Source organism: Bubalus bubalis, chromosome 4 (genome assembly GCF_019923935.1).
Source record: "Bubalus bubalis isolate 160015118507 breed Murrah chromosome 4, NDDB_SH_1, whole genome shotgun sequence".
Classification (NCBI taxonomy): Eukaryota; Metazoa; Chordata; class Mammalia; order Artiodactyla; family Bovidae; genus Bubalus; species Bubalus bubalis.
The window spans coordinates 147517034-147537928 of NC_059160.1; the positions used below are offsets into that span (position 1 = coordinate 147517034).

Sequence of the window (20895 nt, forward strand, 5' to 3'; positions counted from 1 at the left end):
TGCCGTGGCACCACTGGGCAGCCGGCCTGTCTTTGGCTGAAGCTGCGGCAGGAGGGGCCTCAGGCCACCAGTCAGGGCTGCCGGGCCCTGTCTCTGGGAGGCCCGGGCAGATCTGCCGCTCCATTCACGGAGGCTGCCACATTTTTAACTTTTCCATGGGGGAGGAGGGTAGGCTGTGGGGGCGGTGTGGCAGGGATGGCTGGGAAGACTGTGCAGCCAGAGATGGAAAGAAACTCGGAGAACTTTTCCCTTGTTCTGGATCCAGGGTGGGCTGGAGCTCCAGGCTGGGGAGAAGGGAGGTTCTAAATCTGCTGTGTTCACCACAGGCCTGATGGAGTCAGAGGGGTAGGACCTAGGGGAGGCCCAGGTTGCCCACCTTGGATGAGTGCCAGGGATTCCCCTGGGTCCTGGCCTAATTGAGCTGCTTACCCTTCATTGCGATGGGAGTCAGCCCTGGAACACCACTTGTGACTGAAGTGGCTGTCAGCTGGGGCGAGGGGAGTGCCGACTAGCCACCAAACCCCTCGTGGTCTTGGCAGGACAGTGTCAGCAGCAACAGATGTTTGTACCCCCTTCTACCCTCCGAACTTGGCCCCCTTGCTCAACACAGACCCACCAATCACGTAATAAACATATATTTATAGATATACAATTTCAGAATTCTAATTCAAGAAATACAGCTTCTCAGGGGATCCGTCAGGATCTATGTTCTTATTGCACATGGCTCAGCCCGTCTAGGGACATCTACAGAGACCAGAGGGTTGGGGTGGTGGGGGCAGAGCACCGGGGCCACCGCGGGCAGGGCGCTCTCATCCGCATCCGGTTCTGAGCATCTCTCTCGGCTGGGGCGGCCACTTCATCACAGGGCAGGACCTTGTTTAAAAACCATATTTGACATTTCTTAACCAAGCTTCCTTTCCCAGCAAGAATCCTACTTGTTGGGAGACTTTTAAAAAAAGAGCCAAGAGAAGCTCTGGGAGGGTGGTGACCCCCTCCTGGCTGGCAGCTTGGTTTGGGGTAGTAAGGCTTCGGAGGATGGCAGGCTCAACTGACACACCCACCACAAGAGGAAAATTTGGGGAAAACGGTAATTCCAAAAGGCCCAGTATAAACTGTGGGAATAGATAAAACCTCCCTCCCTTCCCCTGGCAGCAACTGCTGTTTTGAGAAAAATCCTTATTTGAAGGTGACGATAAGAAAACCTTCTGGTTCATCCTTTGTCCAAAGTGCAAGAGAAGGCCGGGTGGCATCACGTCCTTGGAGGGTAGAGACAGAGGTGCCCACGGTCATGGACTTTCTTCAGGATTTGGCTGCTGCCCCAGGGTCCTGGGTGCCACCTGGTTGACTCTTGGAAGAAAAGCCTTCTGGAGCCTTGGTCCGTGACTTAGGAAAAACCAGTAGCAACAACGGGGCTATGCCTGGAGGCACCTATAAGGCAAAACTCACGTAGGGACTAAACGGGGAGGTGGTCAGGCAGAACCTGATTCCCCTCTCCAATCCTGCTGTTCTCGGTGGTGGGGGGTCAGGGGGCTCCTGGACGCCAGGACTAAGTGCCCACCTGAGCTGACCAAACTTACGGTGGGTGGGCTCATCCCCCTAGGCCATCTGGGGCCTCTACCATGACACAATACTGACCTGGCACCTGGCCCTAGGGGCAGCTTCTTTTCCCCATGGCCTGTTCCCCTCCAGTTTAATCATAAAGTTGGCAGCCTTCCAAGTTCTCTACAGATTTATGCTATCATGATTACTGCTGCCATCAAAGACAGGCTGGGCTTGAGGGCAACATTAGAAGCTGTGACCCAACTTTCCTTCTGCTGTCAGCTATGGCTAATGTCTAGCCTTTGAAGGACCAGGCTCCCTTCCCCAAACAGGCCTCATTTTCTAAATCAGGGAAGAAATCAACTCAACAACCTAACCAAATCCCTGCATAGTTTCAAAAAGTAGACTCTCTCTCTATATATCTTTATATGTGCTATTTACATATAAATAGATATATACATATACACGCATCTATAAATTACATTCTATGGAGAGTTCTCTTTCCTCTTCCTCTTTATCCTTGGCCAACACCTCTGATTGCTTCCACTGAGGTGACTGGTGGTGGCTCCTGGGAGGGGGGAAGAAAGGCAGTTGGGCGCCCCCTCCCCCAGCCCTTCCCACAGACATTTGCTGCAAGTTTTACATTCTACTTTCGTTGCCATGGTTTCTGTATCCTAGGAGAGAGCTGATGTGGAGCCCGAGCGTTTGCCAGCCCTGGGAGGAAGGGAAGCAGCCCCGTGGCAGGTTTTCCTGTCTGTCCTAAGAGCTTTCTGCATTTACTGGGTGAGAGAGAGGGCAGTTGTGCAGCGTTCGGCCTCCAATTCCATTTTAATTTTTTTTTTTTTTTTTGTCTTTCCTTAAGTGTATAGTCCATCACCTTGGCTCAGTGCATGTCACCAAAAATTCTCCAGGGATTTCATAGTCTGGGGAGGAGAGTGGTTAACAGTTAGCCTGGCAGTTACGTGTCCCGCAGCCTGGAGCTTAGCCCCCACCGACAAGCCAAGTCCTGGGCCCTGCAGTCTGTTCCTCTCTCCCAGAGGCACCAGCAAATGGCCTCAGAGCAGAGCCTGCAGCTGAGGGGACACAGGCAGAAGAGGTGGTGGGCAGAGCACCAACTAAAAAGGAACCTTGACCAGCTCTGCCCACACTCCTCTGGGCCTGGTCCAAGCTGTCCCCTCTGGCAAATGCTGGGGAGAGCCTGCTGTAAAGGGGGTAAAGGTGGGAGGGTGGGGTGGTAGAGCCTGCTACCACCACCTTTAATTTTTCCTCCCATTTCTCTGTGCTGAGGGCTCTCTGTTCACTGGACCCTGAACTTGTGACCTTTTGTTCCCTTCCTCAGACCACAGGTGAGATGCATGGGCAGTCAGATGCCTGTGGCTGCCAGGTGTAGAGCTGCTCAGAGTGCTTCCGGTCCACCCAGACTAGGACCAGTCTGGGGGCAGGGCTCTCCTGCTCCCAGCCTGTCGGCTCCCTGCCCTGCACATGGGTTCCCTCCCACGCGCACCACATTTCTTCCTGCCTGGAAGGACAGGGGAAGAGGAAGGGCTGTCCGCTCACCCATCCCCACATGGTTTATCCTAGTGTCTGCTGGGGAATGTGGGGGGGCTACTGACTGCCCAGTAATACCAGGCGGCCTAGATCCCAGGGCACAGATAACAGTCTGTAACACTTGGGGAAGGGCCCTGGGGGGCCATACGGCTGGAGTAGACCAAGCGAGCATGAGTAGCAGCCCTGGGCACCCCTCAGTTCTGGAGCCAGGGGGCAGGGTAGGGTGGCACGGAGGCACCCTGGAGGGCTGATACAGACTTCAGTTTCCCCACTCACCCCAGAGCACTCCCAACTCTGCAGGCTGGGGTCAGGCTGAGGACAGGGAAACTGTGCTGCGCGATCACTGGGCTCCCTCCCTCCCTCCTCATACCCTCCTCTGCCTCATGACCAAGACCAGAGCTGCCAGGAGTTGCCAGGCAGAGGAGGCCCTGGCTCATACTTGGACCTTGGTGGCATGGCTGGCCCAGGACTATCCATGCAGGGAGGCCTGCACCTCTGACAGTCGGTTACAGCTTGGGGTTCCCATCTTCTGTGCTTTGTTGTACATGTCTGTGTCACCAAAGTAGCGGGCCCGGTACAGCAAGCCTTCCTCTGCAAAGCAATGGGGCAAGTTAGGGCGTGCTTCTAAGGCTGCTATGATGTCAGCATGGTCTGTGCAGGAGGGGAAGGGCAATTACAGGCCCAGGGACAGGGGCAGAATCCCTTTAGGGTAGACCCCCGCTGGGGAGCAGGATAGAGGCCCCTTTTGATAGAACACAGGTGAGGCCAGCCAAGGTGAGAACCTGTCATCCTGGTCAGACTGCCCCAGGGCCCCAAGATAGATCCAGATATCCAATCAGCGAGTGGCCAAGAGATTTGCCCCAATTTCTCTCTACATAGTTACCTATGGCAGCCAAACAACAGGCTGATTGCAGTGATTTATGGGAAGCTGGAAGAAATCTCCAGGTGGCCCCTGGCTCCTAGCCCCAGGAAACACAGGGGTGGTAGGTGGCTTTTGGCTGGGCCAAGGCTGGCGCAGGGCAGGGCCAGGTGCTCAGCCCACAGATCACAGGGGGAGCAGCGCCTTCTTCTTCCAAGCTCTCAGGCTTTGTGCACACACACCCCCCCTCACCCCTACACACAAACACACACAAACTTACTTTGCTGCTTCTCCTTCCAACAGTTGTTTCGAAGATTGGCAATATAATCATCTTCCACATTCCGTTCAACCATTTTGAGGCTGGAGCCTGTGTACTCCTGGGAGAACGTGTCTGCCACATAGTAGACGACGTTCAGGTGGTCAGTGACTCGCTTGTGGACGTGGCCCACCGACCTGGCCAGAAACAGACCAAGTGCAAAGTGGGCGTGGGTCCACAGGCCCAAGGTAGCGCTAGGGATGACTGGGGCCCCCAACATAAGGTGCCACACAGGTCACAGGAGTAGGGGCTGGAGCAGGAACTCCCTGCTGCTCTGGAGAAAAGAATGAGGCTCCCTCCTGTAGAGTGGCCCAGACCACGGCAAGCTGTGCCTCCGGCGCTCTGCTTACCACACTGCTGCCTGGGGCCTCTGGGGAGCAGCCCTCTCTGGGAGGGCCTGGTCAGGGGAGCAGGGAACCCAGGGTGAGAGCAGGCTCCCTCTGTGATGAGTTGTGTGACCTGAGCTCCCCGTGCTTCCATTCCCTTGTTTATCCCCTAAGCCAATCCTTGCTGAAGGCCTGCCCTCCTATCCAGGGGCTCCCAGTCCAGAGTGAAGAGCCTTAGGAACAAAATGACAGGAAGGATTCTAAGGCGCTGTATTCTTCCACCTCTTGGAATCTTCTAGCTCCAACTGCAGGCTCAGGGCTTCCCAGGTGGCCCTAGTGGTAAAGAATCTGTCTGCCAACGCAGGAGACATAAGAGAGGCAAGTTCAATCCTTTGGTCGGAAAGATCCCCTGGAGGAGGAAATGGCAACCCACTCCAGTATTCTTGCTTGGAGAATCCCATGGAGAGAGGGGCCTGGCAGGCTATAGTCCATGGGGTTGCAAAGAGTCAGACATGACTGAAGTGACTTAGCATACATGCATGCAGGCTCAGGGAAGAGCCTCTACATGCTGATAGAAGTTAGTGCTTTGGTGAGGACAGCTTCTGTCTGCCCATGCCTGCCTCTCAGCTCTCTAGCTACAGAGAAAAAGGCTGGCATCAGGCCACAGAGTGCCTGTGCTGGCTGGTGTGGGTCCAGCGGACCGACTCTGCCCCCTGCTGGCTCAGAGGGATCCTGCCAGGCTCCCAGGCTGAGCCTGGCCGCTAGGTGGGAGCACTGGGCTTCCAGCCATAGAAGCCAAGCAGTCGCTCTATATCAGATACTTGGTCAGGTGCTGGAAATAAATGAGGGAGGCTGATGCCTTAAAAGGGCAAATAACTTGCCCAAGTTCACCATCAGTGGTTGAGACCGTATATTCATTTGACAAATGTTAGCAAGCATTTCTAATGAGCCTGGCATTTTATGTGTATTATTCATTTAATTATCACAAGCAGATATTCCCATTTTGTAGGTGAGGAAACAAAGGGTCAGAGAAGTTACATAACTAGTCCAGGGTCACAGAGCTGCTTAGTTAATAGAGGAGCTGGGATTCAAAGAGACCCTTGCCCTGACTCTAGAGGAGCTGGGATTCAAAGAGACCCTTGCCCTGACTCTAGAGCCTCTGCTCTTCTCATGGTCTCAGGGCCCTCAAGAGGAATGGAAGAACGGAGGTTCCTATTTCAAGGCCAGCAGATAAGATGGGCAGAGTGTCATGAAGCCTGTGAAACCATATGCAGAACAGTGTGCATGCACAGTGTTCTAGGGGAACGAGCTGCAGGGTTCACTGCGTTTTCTTAGGGGACTATGACCATAAAAAGATCAAGAACCTCAGCTTAACAAGGTCTATTTTCTTGATTCTAAGCAGCTTCTGCAATTTGATCAGGAACCTGCTGAAGAGGATGGGAAGGAAGGCCCCTGGTGGGGGCTGAGACCCCAAAGCTCCCGCCCCACCCCCCGTGTACCCATGAACCTGGACTCACCCCAGCGGCAGGTACTCACGGTCTTAGGCTCAGACTGTAGGGTGGACTGGACACCATGAGCTGGCTTAGAGCTGACACGAGGATCAGGATGAGGATGGGCATCAGCTGGACAAACACCCCCAGCCCACCCTGGAGGGAAGAGCCAATGGTCACCCAGGCTGAGCCTGGTGAGGGAAACGCCAGCAGCAAACGCCACAATGGAGCCCAGGTGGTGGGAGCCTGTGCAGACAGGCCACGATGCCTCGCTCTCCCATGCCCTCCCATGGGCCCCCAAACACAGAAACCCCTCTACCTGCCAGTTTCCCCAAATAAAAACAAAGCAGCAACTGGGGTTAAATACTGGGGTGGGAGGTGGGTATACATATTTATGAGAGAATACAAAAAAAAAAGATGAGCAAAAGTGTCTGCCTTCAGAAGAATGGGAGGCAGGGCTTGAAGGAGGCTTTCACTATATCTACCTTTCTGAATTCTGAACCCTATCACTGTATTACCAATTTAAAAGTTGCCAGTTGAGAAATTATAAAATAAATTTGTCCAGTGTGTGATAATTTGTGATTTTAAAAAACTTCTGTATGTTAAATACACACAAAATAAAAGTTTAAAAAATGAATAAACAAAAACAGAAGGCCACATTATCAGAGCAAAAGAGAACCCTCTGCCTGGTATAATTTTAAATATTCTGTAACTGTCCACAGTATTTTAATCTTAGCTAACTGCTTTAATTTCAGTCAGCCACCTGTTCTTATAATTTGTGGCACTCAAAGGATGTTTGATGCATTGTCTTGTTACAGCTCTTGTACGCATTTTTAAAGAATACTGAAGAGAAGCAAGAAGACCCAACCCTATGTTGTCATCCTTCACAATTCTCTTGTGAAGTTTAACCTTCCATTGCTTGGAAAACATCTTCTGACCTTAAGAACATATAGACCTCACGAAGGCCATTAACACTGGAACCTGCCTGGAAGTATGGAGGTTTCTGCATTCCCAGCAGAGGCCAGCACACCCAACTCCCGCTGTGGGTGCTGTGGAGTGTGGCTCCCTCTGGTGCCCTTTAGTGGAATGGCAATGGGGGACCGAGTTAGCTCCCTGGCTGAGTTGTGGGGGTACTGCTGTCGCAGGATAGCAAGGTACTCCCCGCTCCAGGCCTCACCGCCTTGGGTGGGACTAGGCGCTCTCCCCGTACCCACCCCTTCCTCACTCACATCACCCTGGTTCTCCCTGCGGTCCTGCCTTTGATGGTACGTGTAGCGCATGCGGCCATTGCTGTAGACGTGGACGTTACCTGGGGGTCAGAGGGACTGAGTCAGGAGTGGGGCTGCTGGAAAGGGGAGACAGGCTGGCATCCCATCTCCCACCATCACCACCAGGGAGGCCTGGACGTGGGGGAGAGCAGGGAAACTTACTAGATGGGAAGCCACCACCAAAAAACATGTTGAAGAGGTCTTCAGGGGAGATGTCGGCCTCAAAGCCGCGGTGGAAGTCCCCATGCCCATGGCCGTGCCGGGCTGCCTGGCCCTTGTCATCACCGAACTGGTCATACTGCTTCCTTTTCTCTGGGTTGCTAAGTACCGCATATGCTGTGCCGATGGCTAGAAGCAAGAAAGGAGGCAGAAAGGTGAGGCCCGAGGATGCTGGGGGTGTAGGCCCATGGTGGCCAAGTGCTCACTTCCTTCAGGTGTTCAAGTGGTGCTCTAAGGTGCGGAGGGTGGGGCGGGAGGATGGATGCTGGAACACCTCTGAATGAATCGGGGCAGCCTGGACTGGGTGGAGGATTAACACTCAGTCCTCACTCTCCACCACCTGATGATGGTCCAATTTTTTCTATCGATTAGGTCCTTTATGGGCATTACCCTACTTACTCCTAAGAACTCATCTCCATTTTACCAATGAGAAAACTGAGGCTCAGGGAGGTTAAGTGCAAGCTCACACAGGTCTGATGCTGCAGAGCCAGGAATCAAACCCAGGTGAGTCTTGCTTCAGGTCTGCTCTCTGACTTTATGAAAACCACCAAAATACCTCCTCCTCATTCCTTTCTCCTGGGGTGTCTGGTGGGATGGGCCATCCTTTCTGGAGGGTATGTAATCTTCAAGTCACCACAACATAACACAAGGGCTAAACAAACACGTGATGTGCTATTGTAAACTGGAGAGCAGCAGGAACTGCCAGGAGGGGCCAGGTCCCCGGGCTCTAGTCGGGACTCCCCTCTGGTGGTGTGGCCTGGGCAAGCCCTCTCTTCCCTGGGGCCCAGGTCCCAGCTATGGTTCCTCGGCCCGGCCCCCATTAGAGCTCCCGGGGGTGGGGAAGCCTGTGCCTGGAAGGCCCCAGCTCTGAGCCCTCCTTAGTCTCTCCTCCTCCTCCAGCTGCCCACACCCTCAAGGCAGCAGGTCAAAGCTGCATCTGCTTCAGAGCGAGCAAGGCCCTGAGAATGAGAATGCCTCTCCTCCTCCCACTCTGACGGAGCCTGGAGGCCAGGGCTGCAGAAACGTTAACCCCAACTGCCTTGCCTCCTCATTCCTTTGTCCTTCTGCCCCGGGGTTGGTGGACAGGCAGTGGGGGAAGATGCCTGTAGACTGCGCCCTGAGCACCTGGGGTGGCCCCGAGAGAGGCACATGGGATCCTGGGGGTCTGTTCTGTGCAGGCTCCCCACCTGGCAATGGTCATAGCCCCAGTACAGCACAGCACCCTGCCTGGGCCGGGGAAGGGGGCCAGTCACCACACCCCAGAAGGAGGTGAGCCTAAGACCATGAAGGTCCTGTGGAGGACAGACATGTGTGAGAGAAGAGAAGGGATGTCTGTGGAACTTCAGGCCTAGCAACTCAGCACTGGCACAGAGCCGGCACGTGTGCCTGATGTGTTCAATGAAAATATAAACGATTAAAGGGCAGCTTATGTTTTCAGCCAGAACTGAAGCCCCCTCCCCAGAAATAACAGGCCCTGAGTCCAGAGAGACTGCCATGTCCCCTACTGGAGGTGAGTGCTTGTGCGTGGTGTGTGTGTGTGGGGTGTGTGTGTGTAGAGACGGGTGGGTTGGCTGTGGCTGCTGGTCTGAGGCGGCCAGCAAGCTCTAATCCAGGCCACCCAGCTTCTCGGAACAGGGAAACTATTTTCAAGCTCCCAGGATGTGGAAGTGACACGGGTGGGTCAGGAGGCCTCCTTCAGCCCCTCAATCAGCATGTGACCATGGCAGAGGCACTGGTTCTCAGCTCCCACGCTGTAACTCCGGGGAGGTAGAGGGAAGGAGAGAGGGGAGCGGTGCCATCTGCATTCTGCGACTGCGGGGTGGAGGCGACTGCAGGGCCTTCTTCCCAAAAGCAGCTCCTGAGCTGGGAGGACTTGGGTCCAAGGCAGCTTCCAGGAAAAGCCCCTCCTTCCCTCCCAAGGATAGGAGATCAGAACACCCAAACACAGGAAACCTGGGTCAGCTTACCTTTGAAAGCTTCCGTGGCGCCAGGCGCATGGTTCTTGTCGGGGTGGAATTTGAGGGCTAGTTTGCGGTAGGCCTTCTTCAGGTCCTCATCTGAGGCCCCTCTGCTCACCCCCAGGATCTCGTAGTAATCTTTACACTGCTTGACCCTGGAGGAGGAGGGAGTAGAACCTGGCGAGGGAGCTCTCGTGGGCCCAGGCTGGGAAGGGAGGTGGCTGATCAAAGAGCAGTGTGGGCGCCCAGCTCTGAGCAGGCTGGGGGACCAGCAGGACAGGCCCAGCGGAGACAGCAAAAATATATTTAGGATTTAAGAGGGGGCAGCTGCTGTTTCTGCCGGGCCAGGAACCATTTCCCTGAGCTAACAACAGCACCCTCGCTGCAGGCACCCAGAAGGACGGTCGGCCAGGGGCCTCGGCCCAAGGGCAGGCGCGCCCTGTGTTGGGCAGCTCTGCCCTCCTGGCAATCAGAGGCTGAGGGGGCATACAGGCCAGATGTGGAAGGTGTCTGTCCACCCATCAGAGGGCCCTGAAGAGACGCTGTTTCTCTCCCTCTAATTTTTATTCCTGGGGTCCCTGGAGACTCCCTGACTCTTGGCCCACAGTTGATTTCTTTCTTTCTTCTTTTTCTTTCTTTCTAATACTTATTTTTATTCGGCTATGCTGGGTCTTAGTTGCAGCATTTGAACTCTTAGTTGCAGTATGTCGGATCTAGTTCTCTGATCAGGGGTCGAACCTGGGCCCCAGTATTGGGAGCGTGGAGTCTTAGCCACAGGACCACCAGGAAAATTCCCATCACTAGTTCCTATTGCCTACAACCCATGGACTTGTCTGGTCGAAGTCCTGTCTGGTCAGAAAGATGTAAATTCAGCAAATACTTTTATGGGAAACTATCATCACACTGGGTCACACACAGGCCTGAAGCTTGACAACATCTTCACTAGTAGCCAGGACCATGGGGGAGTGACCGCAGAGGGACTCTCAAGGCTAGCTGGTGAGGAGGCCTCTGGTGAAATGAGAGCAGGAGTATCTAATCCTGAGCAGCCATGGCTGAGTTGTCTCGGCCTGATGTGAGCTGCTCTGCGCTGGGCCTGCCCAAGCCTTGGAGGGATAACTCCTCCTGTCTCCACCCTACCCCGCACAGGCTCTGATCTGAAAGGGTCTTTGTTGGGGGCAGGAGTGTGGGTTGGGGGAGTATCTGGAGGGGAGACCAGGCCTCATCTCTGACAAACAGGGCTGTGTAAAGAGGCCCAGGATCTGCTGGCCTGTGGCTGAGGAGGCCGGGAGCATCAGCGGTTTCCAGCCTTTGCTGTGGGCTGCCGGGGCAGCAGGGGATAGTGGGGCCCCAAGGCCCGCACTAGACTCCAGGGCCTCATGGGAAATAGGAGAGGGCCTCGCGAGCCCGACTTCTGAGCATCCTCCAGCCTCAAGGTCCTCCCAGGCAAGGTGGATGCCGGGCAGCAGGAAGCCTTCTCTAGATGTGAAAACGTCCAAAGCCCCGGGCTCTGACCCTCCCCCGCCCAGTCCTCTACCTTTTCACGGCTGCTACTTGCTCGGCGGTGTAGCCTTTGGTGCTCTCTCCTCCTCCCGCCTCACCATTGGCCGAGGGCGTGTTGGCCCCAGATGCTTTCCTATGGGTCGTGTGAGTTGCCTCTGTGGGTTGGGGTTGGTCGCCGGCAGGCTGTGGTTTCTGGTTGAGGGACTCGATCAGGGCTGTGCAAAAGCAAGACAACTGTTCAGGGCTCCTGTTCCAGCAACGGCTGAGGGCCTGCCTGGCCCTGGGAGATCCCAGGGCCCCTGCACCCCACCTACTCTTCTTCCCAACATAGCTTGTTTCTTTCCTGACTTGGGCCTGAGGGCCTAAGGGGGATAATCGCTTGCTCTCTGAGGAGCCACAGCTCTGAGGGTAAACCCAGCACAAAAATAAACTATTAATCTTTTAGGTTTTTAAAATCCCAAAGTAATCTGTGTAATAGCCACCCTCTGTTGAGTGCCAAGATGGGCAAAATGCTCTGTAAGGGGGCTCCACTTGGCAGGACCATCAGAGTCAGCAGGGACTGGGAGGAAGGCCTCCTCCCGCTCAGGAGGAAAGGACAGGGAGCAGTGATTCTGCTCCATGGGCCAGGGGTGTGTGGGGCTCAGGACACACATCTGCTGTGCTCATGGCTTGCTACCGTTTACCTTCTTCAAACAGCTGGCCACGCCCAATGTCCTGCTTCAGCATTCACAGTCTCTACAGGGCATTAGCGGTCATGCTCAGAGAGGCTCACAGATATCCAAACCCAAGTCCTTGGTGCCTTTTGATTCAATGAGGAAAGGCCCATATCTCTGGAAGGAGTCCCCTGTGCCCACTCATTACAGGCCCAAAGCCAGCTCTGAGCCCCTGAGTCATGCCTGGGGTACAGCACCCTGGGAATCCAGGCGTCTGGGCCACTGCAGGGACCTGGGACCCCTCCGTGCAGAGGAGGGGCAGCGGTGCAGCCTGGCTGGCCCCCAACTTCCTTCAAATATGCCAGGTGTTGGCTGGCTCCAGGCACTACGATGCATGTGGGCCTGGAGGAGACCCAGAGCCAGGCTCCAGGGAGCAGAGCACTCGGGCGCGAGTGGACCACTGCATCCTGAGCCACAGCCGCTGCCGTGCCACTTGTAGAACGCTTGCATGTTCTCACCGAGTCAGCAGCTGGGAGATACACAGAGGCTGACAGGTGAGCTGGCCCTGCACGAGGGGGTGGAGGGGCTCCTGCAGCAAAGCCCAAGAGGGTGCTCAGAGAGAAGCCACAGTGGTGAGCGCTCACGGTGAGTCAGCAGGCCTGGACACGGTGCTCTGCATGTTTTTGCTCATTTAATCTTTTTAAAAAAATTACTTATTTTCTGGCTGTGCTGGGTCTTCACTGCTGCACTCAGGCTTTCTCCAGCTGCAGAGAGCGGGGGCTACTCTCTAGTTGCGGTGCGTGGGCTTCTCATCGCGGTGGCTTCTCTTGTTGCGGAGCACAGGCTCTAGACACGCAGGCTTCAGTAGTTGCTGCACAGGGGCTCATTAGCTGTGGTGTGCCGGCTCTAGAGCGTGGGCTCAGCAGTCGTGGTGCATGGGCTTAGCGGCTCTGCAGCATGTGGAATCTGCCTCAACCAGGGATGGAACCTCTGTCCCCTGCACTGGCAGGCAGATTCCTATCTACTGCGCCACCAGGGAAGTCCTTGCTCATTTAATCTTGACAGTGGCCTCAGAGCTGGGTCTCATCACTGTCATCCCTGTTACAAGGGAGGAGCTGTGTTTGATCACCTTGCCCATGGCTACACAAGGTGAGCGGCAGCACTTGAGTTCCAGGATGTCCAGCTCCGGAAACCATGCTCTTGATTACTCTGCCATCCCAGACCACATGAGCCTGGCAGGAGAAGCCCCTTCCAGCCATGTTGTTCTGAGAAAGAAGTTCATTCCCAAAGACCCAGGCTTCGAATAGCTGTTCAGCCTAACACTCCGACCTCTGGTGGATTGGTGAAATTTCTCTGAATTTCGGTTTCCTCACAGTGTGTGTGTGTGTGTGTGTGTGTGTGTGTGTGCGCGCGCGCGTGTGTGCTCAGCTGTGTCCAACTCTTTTGACCACATGACCCCACCGCCAGGCTCCTCTGGCTCCTCTGCCCATGGAATTTTCCAGGCAAGAAGAGTGGAGTGGGTTGGCATGTCCTCCTGCAGGGGATCTCCCCACACAGTAGATGAGGATAAAATGAGAGGTGGACCTACCTAGCACAGATACTGACATACAGTAAAAGTTCAAAACGAGGAGCTGCTAATACTGCAACCTGGGCTGATGAGCTGGCTGGCCAGGGAGGTGAGGTGCCCAAGGTGCGGGGTGGGCAGGGCACGCCACATCTTGGGGAGGCAAAATCTCAGCACCCAGTAGGCTCTGGACTCAGCTGTAAGCATGAGATATCAAGCCATCCCAGGCTCCAGTTTTACGCGGGTACCAAGGAAACGGCAAAAGTAGAAACCAACAAAGTGATGCTGATCAAGACAGGACTGAGTGAGGAGCTGGTCTGCTGGTTTCCTAAGGCTTTTAAAGAGGTTGTTTATTTTGGTTTCTCTGGAAGCCCCAGGGGTCCAGGCTGATGCCCTCAGGAAAATATGACTGGCCATTCAGTTACTGTAGATACACAGGAGCATCAGCCAGGAAGTGGGATGGACTCTCTCCGGTACCTTTCAGGGAAGATTCTGGAAGATTTTTTAGGCAGTTATGTGGAATCAGCCCTTCTAGTTTCCCTACACTGCACAAAGACAATGCAAAGGGGAACGAATGTGCTCTGGGTCACACAGAAGACTGCTGTTTGAGGTGGCAATTCAAGATTTCTGGGTGCTAACAATTAAGACTCTCTTGTGGCCAGGACAACCCCTCTGCCAGCCCATGGATATGACTGCCTCATGCTGTCTCACTGTTACACGCCTCACAGCACAGTGCCTGGGAAGCAAAGTCACAGAAGAGTAGGCAACAGAATAGCTTAATGTGGCAATGGTGTTAGACAGGGATGGATTCAAATCCCAACACTGCCCCTTCTCAGAAAAGCTGGCAGACGGTTAGAAAGAAGGGAAACTGGAGGAAGAGACCAAAGCTGGGGTGGGAGCAGGAACCACTGAGGTAGAGGTGAGACCATCTGTACAGACAAAGCTACTAGAGGAGACCCCCTCCTCAAACCCAGACTGGAGTCAGACTGCCCGCTTCAAACCTGGCCCTGCCACTCAACAGCGGTGTTTCCTTGGACAAGTCAACTTAGCTTCTCCATGTAAACCTGGGTCTCCCTCAAGACAGCTCAAACAGTAAATGAGTGAATGCCTCCAAAGCACCAAGCACCACCTCCAGCAAACACTGTGTCACCGGGAACACTTCCTCTCCAGGCTCTCTAGGTACCTACAGTGCTCAAAGTAGTCGGGAGATGGAGGCCAGATTAGAGCAAGAGCCTGGGAGTGGGGCTGCACAGTCTGGATCCTTTGCTAATTAGCCACGTGGCCTTGTCAAGTTACCTAATTCCTCAGTGAAGACACAGTCCCTGCCCTCACAGGGTTGTTCAGGGGGGTAAAGAAGATTCAATAAAACAAGATAAATGGAGGACTGAGTGCACGATGGGGTACTGATCGGGTCACACATAAAGGCTGACCAACTTGAACAGACAGCTCCACACTCTGGACCTTGCCAGTCCTAAAACATCCCCCACTCCTGGACCCTGAATGCCAAACCCTCTCAGTGGCCCATCCTCTCTTCTCCCGTGTGCTGGCCTCCCTCCCTGACTGAGCCTGAACCCCAGAGCCGGCACCACCCAGAACCTTGGGTAGCGTCTGCATGGACCTGGAGTCTGGGACTTCCTGACATCTCTTGGTTACAACTCAGTCCACAGCCTGCTGAGTGTTGAGACTTTACCTTCTGAAGCCCTGGAGCCTCCCAGCCCCTCACCTCCCTGGCTGGCCTGTTCCCGGGGCTGGCCGGTTCATGAGCCCAGATCATGACATTACCAGCTATTCATCTTGAACCTCGTCAGTCTCTGTGGCAGGTGCTTCACAGAACCTGAGGCAGCCGAGCTGTCCTCCATGGCTAACCTTCACACCGGATGCTGGAAACACACAGGCCTGCAGATGTTCTTAACAGTTCCCAGGAAAGCGCAGTGCCTTCCACCACTGTTGCTAAGCCCGAGGCGAAGCCACTGCTTACCAGGCTGCAGGACTGGATATAAACTCTCAGAAAGGGACCGACTGGCTCCATTCCCCCTGCCCTGTGACTCTCACCTCAGGGCCCCACCCCTGCTCCAGAGCACATCAGTGCAGCCCCTGGTGCCTCCCCATCCCACCTCCTGCAGCAGAGTTCCAAGTCTTCTTAGACCCTTTCACTGTGAGGTCCTTGGAGCCTTCAAGATTTCTCTGAGCCTCCTCTCACTCCTAACCTTTCCCTGTCTGTCCTTCCATGTCTCCAAGACCAGTCCTCCTCTGATGCTCTTGATTCTCCGCCTTTCACTTCTTGACTTGCCCTTTTCCCACGCGGCCTCTGCAGCAGCTGGCAGTGCTGCTCCCCACGTCCTCGACGCAGGGCTCCATGGCTACCTGGCCGCTGCGCCCCCCTGGGACTGCCTCTTCTGCTGTTGCTCCATCTCACCTCTTGCTTCCTGTCTCTGCCCTTTGGCTACGGGCAGATGTGGCAATGACTGTGCCTGCAGTAACCTCTGCTACACGTTCCCACCTTCCCACGGTGACCTCAGCCAGCGAGCGCCATCCAACTGATGACGGCACTCTCGGCCGGAACTGGGAGCTCTCTCCTGAGCTCCAACCTGACAGCTTATTTGGAACATTCCACCAGCACCTTGCACTCTGCCCATCTCTGCTCACCCATGTTCTTTAGCTTGGTTTCTTCCTGATCACATAGGGTTGGATTTGAGTCCCCATTTCTCCTCAGCATCCTTCTTTCAGAGGCCTCAGCACCTCTCCTCCAGTGAATTTATTCTGATCCATGCTGCCTGACCTTAGGCCCTCGTAACTCCTAACCCATGCCACACAATTGCCTCCCAACTGATTTCTGCCTTGAGCCTCTCTTCCCACTCAACAGCCCTATATGTTTGTTTTTTTTTTTCCTATATGTTGTTTTAAGATCAGTAGCCTATCTTCCACCTGCTATCAAAAACTTTAGTCATTTTTCCACTAACTACAGAATAAAGTGAAAATATCCCAGTATGGCAGGAAAGGATTCCCCCAGTCTGGTCCCATCCTGTTTTCAACCATAGGCCCCTCCATACTCAATTACCACTGCCACGGCCTCCACATCTTGTTACTCTCAGTCTCTTCCCCCACATCTTTTACAACTTCCAGCCTCCATATCTTTCTCCCCACATGCCCTTCTCAAGCCCCCTACTCTCCTCTGAAGTGCAGTTAAAACGTGCCCTCTTATCCTACTCCCTGAAGCCTTCTCTCACTATGATCTACCATTATTTTCATATCCCTGTCATGAGACTACTTATCATTTACTCTCCATGCTTCCTACCCCCAAGACTCCCCTCCACCTCGTGAAGGGCAGGGACTGCATTTTTCACATCCACCGAGGTTCTCAGCATCTAACACTGGGCTTCATTTCTGTTTAATCACAGCTCTTGTTTTACAGTTTGCAATATCATCTTTTCTGTAACTGTCTCCTTCACTAGATGTAAGCTCCTTAAGGTGAATGATCATATCTTACCAATTCTACAACCACTTAGCACCAAGCAGAGACTTGGCAAACAAAAACAAAGAAGTCTTTGCATTAAATGAGTATGTGGAATGAGTTCAAACTTTAAACATCAAGTGTAGACAACTACCTAGTATTTTTTAACCAAGGTTTCCCTATCTCAAGCCTAAATCACCCCTACTTCCTCGTCAGCTCAGTGCAGGGCTGCAAATGGCACAAGGTAAAGTTTATAGAGAGCTGAGAGGCATATACCCTTTCCAGAATAATATGAATATGACAAATATGCAGCAGGTCACGCCTCTGCCTGAGCAAATTCCAGTACTTGTGCCCCAGGAAGGACACCATCCAGGCACTTGACGTGTACCCGGGGGGCCTGGTAACAGAAGAGTTCCACAGGCCATGCTGTTACCATCCATTCTTGGCTGCCTGTTTCTGACCCTCCAGAAGTACCAGAGTCAGTCTGGGAGCTGCCCTCGCGCCCCCGTATAGAGGGCCCTCTTACAGACTGTGATTTCGTAGAAAAGTTCCTTGAGTAGGTTACCTCAGGAGCTGTGGAAAATAGAGACTGAAACTCTCTCTAAAGCAAACAGGCCTAACCTGCAGAGTCAGGAGGGAGAAAAACTCAGGCATTCTAGACTGCCTCTTCCACCACTACTCCCCTTTCTCAATTTCATAATGTGGGCATGAAGGGTTAGAAAGCTAACTGCTGCTGTTCAGTTTCATTTTATTCCTTTAGCAAACATGTCAAGAGTCACAGAACTTTCTAATTTCTAGCTGTGTAATCTTGGATAAGTCCCTAGCCTCTGAGGTATTTCCTTATCTACAGAACAAAGATAATGATCTGCTCCGCCTCCCTGATAGGGCAGGCTCAAGAGAAAAAATGCACTGAAAGAGCTGTCTGAACTGAAAAGCCCTTTTGGGTATGGTTGTTTGTCACATTATCTGTGCCAGCCCTCCAATTTTCCAGTTGAGGAAACCCAAGCTCAGAAAGATCACAGCGTAGCAGTTAGGATGAAAACCCCCGTCTTCTAAGTACCTGCTATTGGCCAGTTTACTTAGTGGTAATTGCAGGTACAAACTCTGTATTTTTAATGAACTACCTCTTTCTCTCCTCCAGCGTGTGTGAAGAAAAACTCCAAAGACTTAGGTTAAAGAAAAAAAAAAAAAAAGGCTTCCTGGATAGAGTGAGTAGTACAGACAACCTCACTGTTCCCTCTGGTTTGGAAACAGTCCAGGGCTGCTTAGCAGCCTGGTGCTGTCCAGCCGCTCATATGGCCGGCCACTGACGGACTCTTGGGGGCGAGGGTAGGTGGGAGTGGTTGAGGCCATCGCTCTGAATCTCGCAGGCGGGAGAAGAGGCTCCAGGAGGCAGTGAGGGGGTGTGTGGAAAGGGAAAAAGGCAGGCTCTAGTTTGGTGAGGGTGGTCCTTGACCCTAGCCCGGAGACACGCCAGGGAGTGAACATACGGAGATGACTTTTCAGGCCGTCCGAAGGTCATAAATCCTTTTTCTTTCTCTGGAACTTATTTCTTCCTTCAGAGGAGTTATTTTATTTTCCTAAACTGTAATATTTCCCAGGCCGGCAACTGGCCCTGGGCCACCGAATGGCCCCTTGGGAAAAGTAGTTCGATTTCGCTTCCATATAAGTTCCTTTCGCCCCATCTGTCAGAGGCTTTCATTCTTGGGAACTCCAAATCTCAGAGGGTTCAGCAAGCACCTGGAAAGCTAAAGTCACCGTTGCCCCTGTCACCAAGTATCCAGTATCCCGGAGAGGGGTGGGCGCCAAAGACTACACCTCCCGAAGGCCACCGCGCGTCTCAGTACGCAGGCGTAGCCGCGCCTCGCCACCCCTCCCCCTCCTCCAACTGCTCCCGTCGGTCCGTTCCCGTATTCCCCCCATCAGTTAATGTCCCCTCAGTGTCTCCGGCATCTTACACTCACCGAGAACTCGCGGCGTCGGGTACAGCCGCTGCGCCTTCTCCAGGAAGCGGAGCGCTCGGTCCGGCTGGTTGCTCTGGATGGCCTTAAGGGCGATGCTAATACAGCGCTCGGCTTCATCCTTGTTGGATTCCATGGCGGAACCAGAGCGCGGAACCAGGGAGGGGGAGGCCGGGGGAGCGAAGGGCTGCGCAAGCAGCCGGCGCGTCTAGGGGCAGGCGGTCGCAGGGTGATGACATAAACCCTCCGCCCCTCCTTCCCTGAGGTTTGAGCGAGGGCGGAAGCGCTACCGTATGTTTTCTAAGAGGGGGACGTCTAAGAGAGGCCCTAATGGTGCAAGCCCACACTCCAAGCGGTTATATGCCGAGATCTTAAAGTCTTGTATGTTCGCAAGTTCTTAGTAGTAACTCTATGCATTTGAGACGAAGGTTTCTTATTTAGTCATTCGACAGATATTTGGGTACCCGCTATTTGCCAGGTTAGATATATAATAGAAAACAAAAAAGTCCCTGCCCTCATGGAGCCTATATTCTAGTGTGTGTAGTGGGGGTGGGGAGATGTCGGATAAAGAGAGATATTCAAATAGTGATAAATGCTAAGAAGGAAAAAAAAAAAAAAGATAAAGAAGTAAAGGGATTGAGAGTGGATGGTGCTATTTTAAATAACCTGATAGGAGAAAGCTCTCAGAAGCTGTAATTTTAATAGAAATCTGAATTCAGGAGATAGAGCGCGCGCAGATAATCCAGATGTGACTACCTGGTCCAGAAAGAAAGAAAGGTGGTCCAGGCAGAAGGAAGAGCAAATACAAAGACTTTGAAAGGAGAATTTTCTTGATGAGTTATTACAGATCAACAAGGAGCATATAGAATCCCACTGTACTGTGGAATCCAGTTCTGTCAGATTTTCACATTACCGATCAATCCAGTGAAAGCAGTCTTCCTGAAGTTACTAATGACCTGCATTGGCAAATCCATCAGTCATTTCTCAGTCCTTATATTATGTGGCCTCCCCAGCGAGATTTGGTAAGAGTCTTACCACGGATAAGGGTTAGGAGGCTACTACTATAATCTCAAACTACTGCACTATTGCACTCATCTCACACACTAGTAAAGTAATGCTCAAAATTCTCCAAGCCAGGCTTCAGCAATACGTCCACCATGAACTTCCAGATGTTCAAGCTGATTTTAGAAAAGGCAGAGGAACCAGAGATCAAATTGCCAACATCTGCTGGATCATCGAAAAAGCAAGAGAGTTCCAGAAAAAAATCTATTTCTGCTTTATTGACTCTGCCAAAGCCTTTGACTGTGTGGATCACAATAAACTGTGGAAAATTCTGAAAGAGATGGGAATACCAGACCACCTGACCTGCCTCTTGAGAAACCTATATGCAGGTCAGGAAGCAACAGTTAGAACTGGACATGGAACAACAGACTGGTTCCAAACAGGAAAAGGAGTACGTCAAGGCTATATATTGTCACCTTGCTTATTTAACTTATATGCAGAGTACATCATGAGAAACGCTGGTCTGGGAGAATCAAGATTGCCGGGAGAAATATCAAAAACCTCAGATATGCAGATGACACCACCCTTATGGCAGAAAGTGAAGAGGAACTAAAAAGCCTCTTGATGAAAGTGAAAGAGAAGAGTGAAAAAGTTGGTTTAAAGCTCAACATTCAGAAAACGAGGATCATGGCATCTGGTCCCATCACTTTATGGGAAATAGATGGGGAAATAGTGGAAACAGTGTCAGATTTTATATTTTTGGGCTCCAAAATCACTGCAGATGGTGATTGCAGCCATGAAATTAAAAGATGTTACTCCTTGGAAGGAAAGTTATGTCCAACCTAGATAGCATATTGAAAAGCAGAGACATTACTTTGCCAACAAAGGTCCATCTAGTCAAGGCTATGGTTTTTCCAGTGGTCATGTATGGATGTGAGAGTTGGACTGTGAAGAAAGCTGAGCGCCGAAGAATTGATGCTTTTGAACTGTGGTGTTGGAGAAGACTCTTGAGAGTCCCTTGGACTGCAAGGAGATCCAACCAGTCCATTCTGAAGGAGATCAGCCTTGGGTGTTCTTTGGAAGAAATGATGCTAAAGCTGAAACTCCAGTACTTTGGCCACCTCATGCGAAGAGTTGACTCATTGGAAAAGACTCTGATGCTGGGAGGGATTGGGGACAGGAGGAGAAGGGGACAACAGAGGATGAAATGGCTGGATGGCATCACTGACTCGATGGACATG

General features: G+C 52.8%; 1 protein-coding gene across 1 annotated transcript; it reads right to left on the reverse strand.

Annotated features, from left to right (window-relative positions):
* Positions 1–619: 619 nt before the first annotated feature.
* Positions 620–18880, reverse strand: DNAJB12 (DnaJ heat shock protein family (Hsp40) member B12). Its single transcript, XM_006077075.4, is given in 10 exon segments — positions 620–2462; positions 3581–3607; positions 3609–3678; positions 4227–4399; positions 6125–6234; positions 7308–7387; positions 7509–7694; positions 9533–9678; positions 11058–11238; positions 18656–18880. Coding segments are annotated over 10 exon segments (1113 nt in total). The 5' UTR covers positions 18789–18880; the 3' UTR covers positions 620–2455.
* Positions 18881–20895: the final 2015 nt, after the last annotated feature.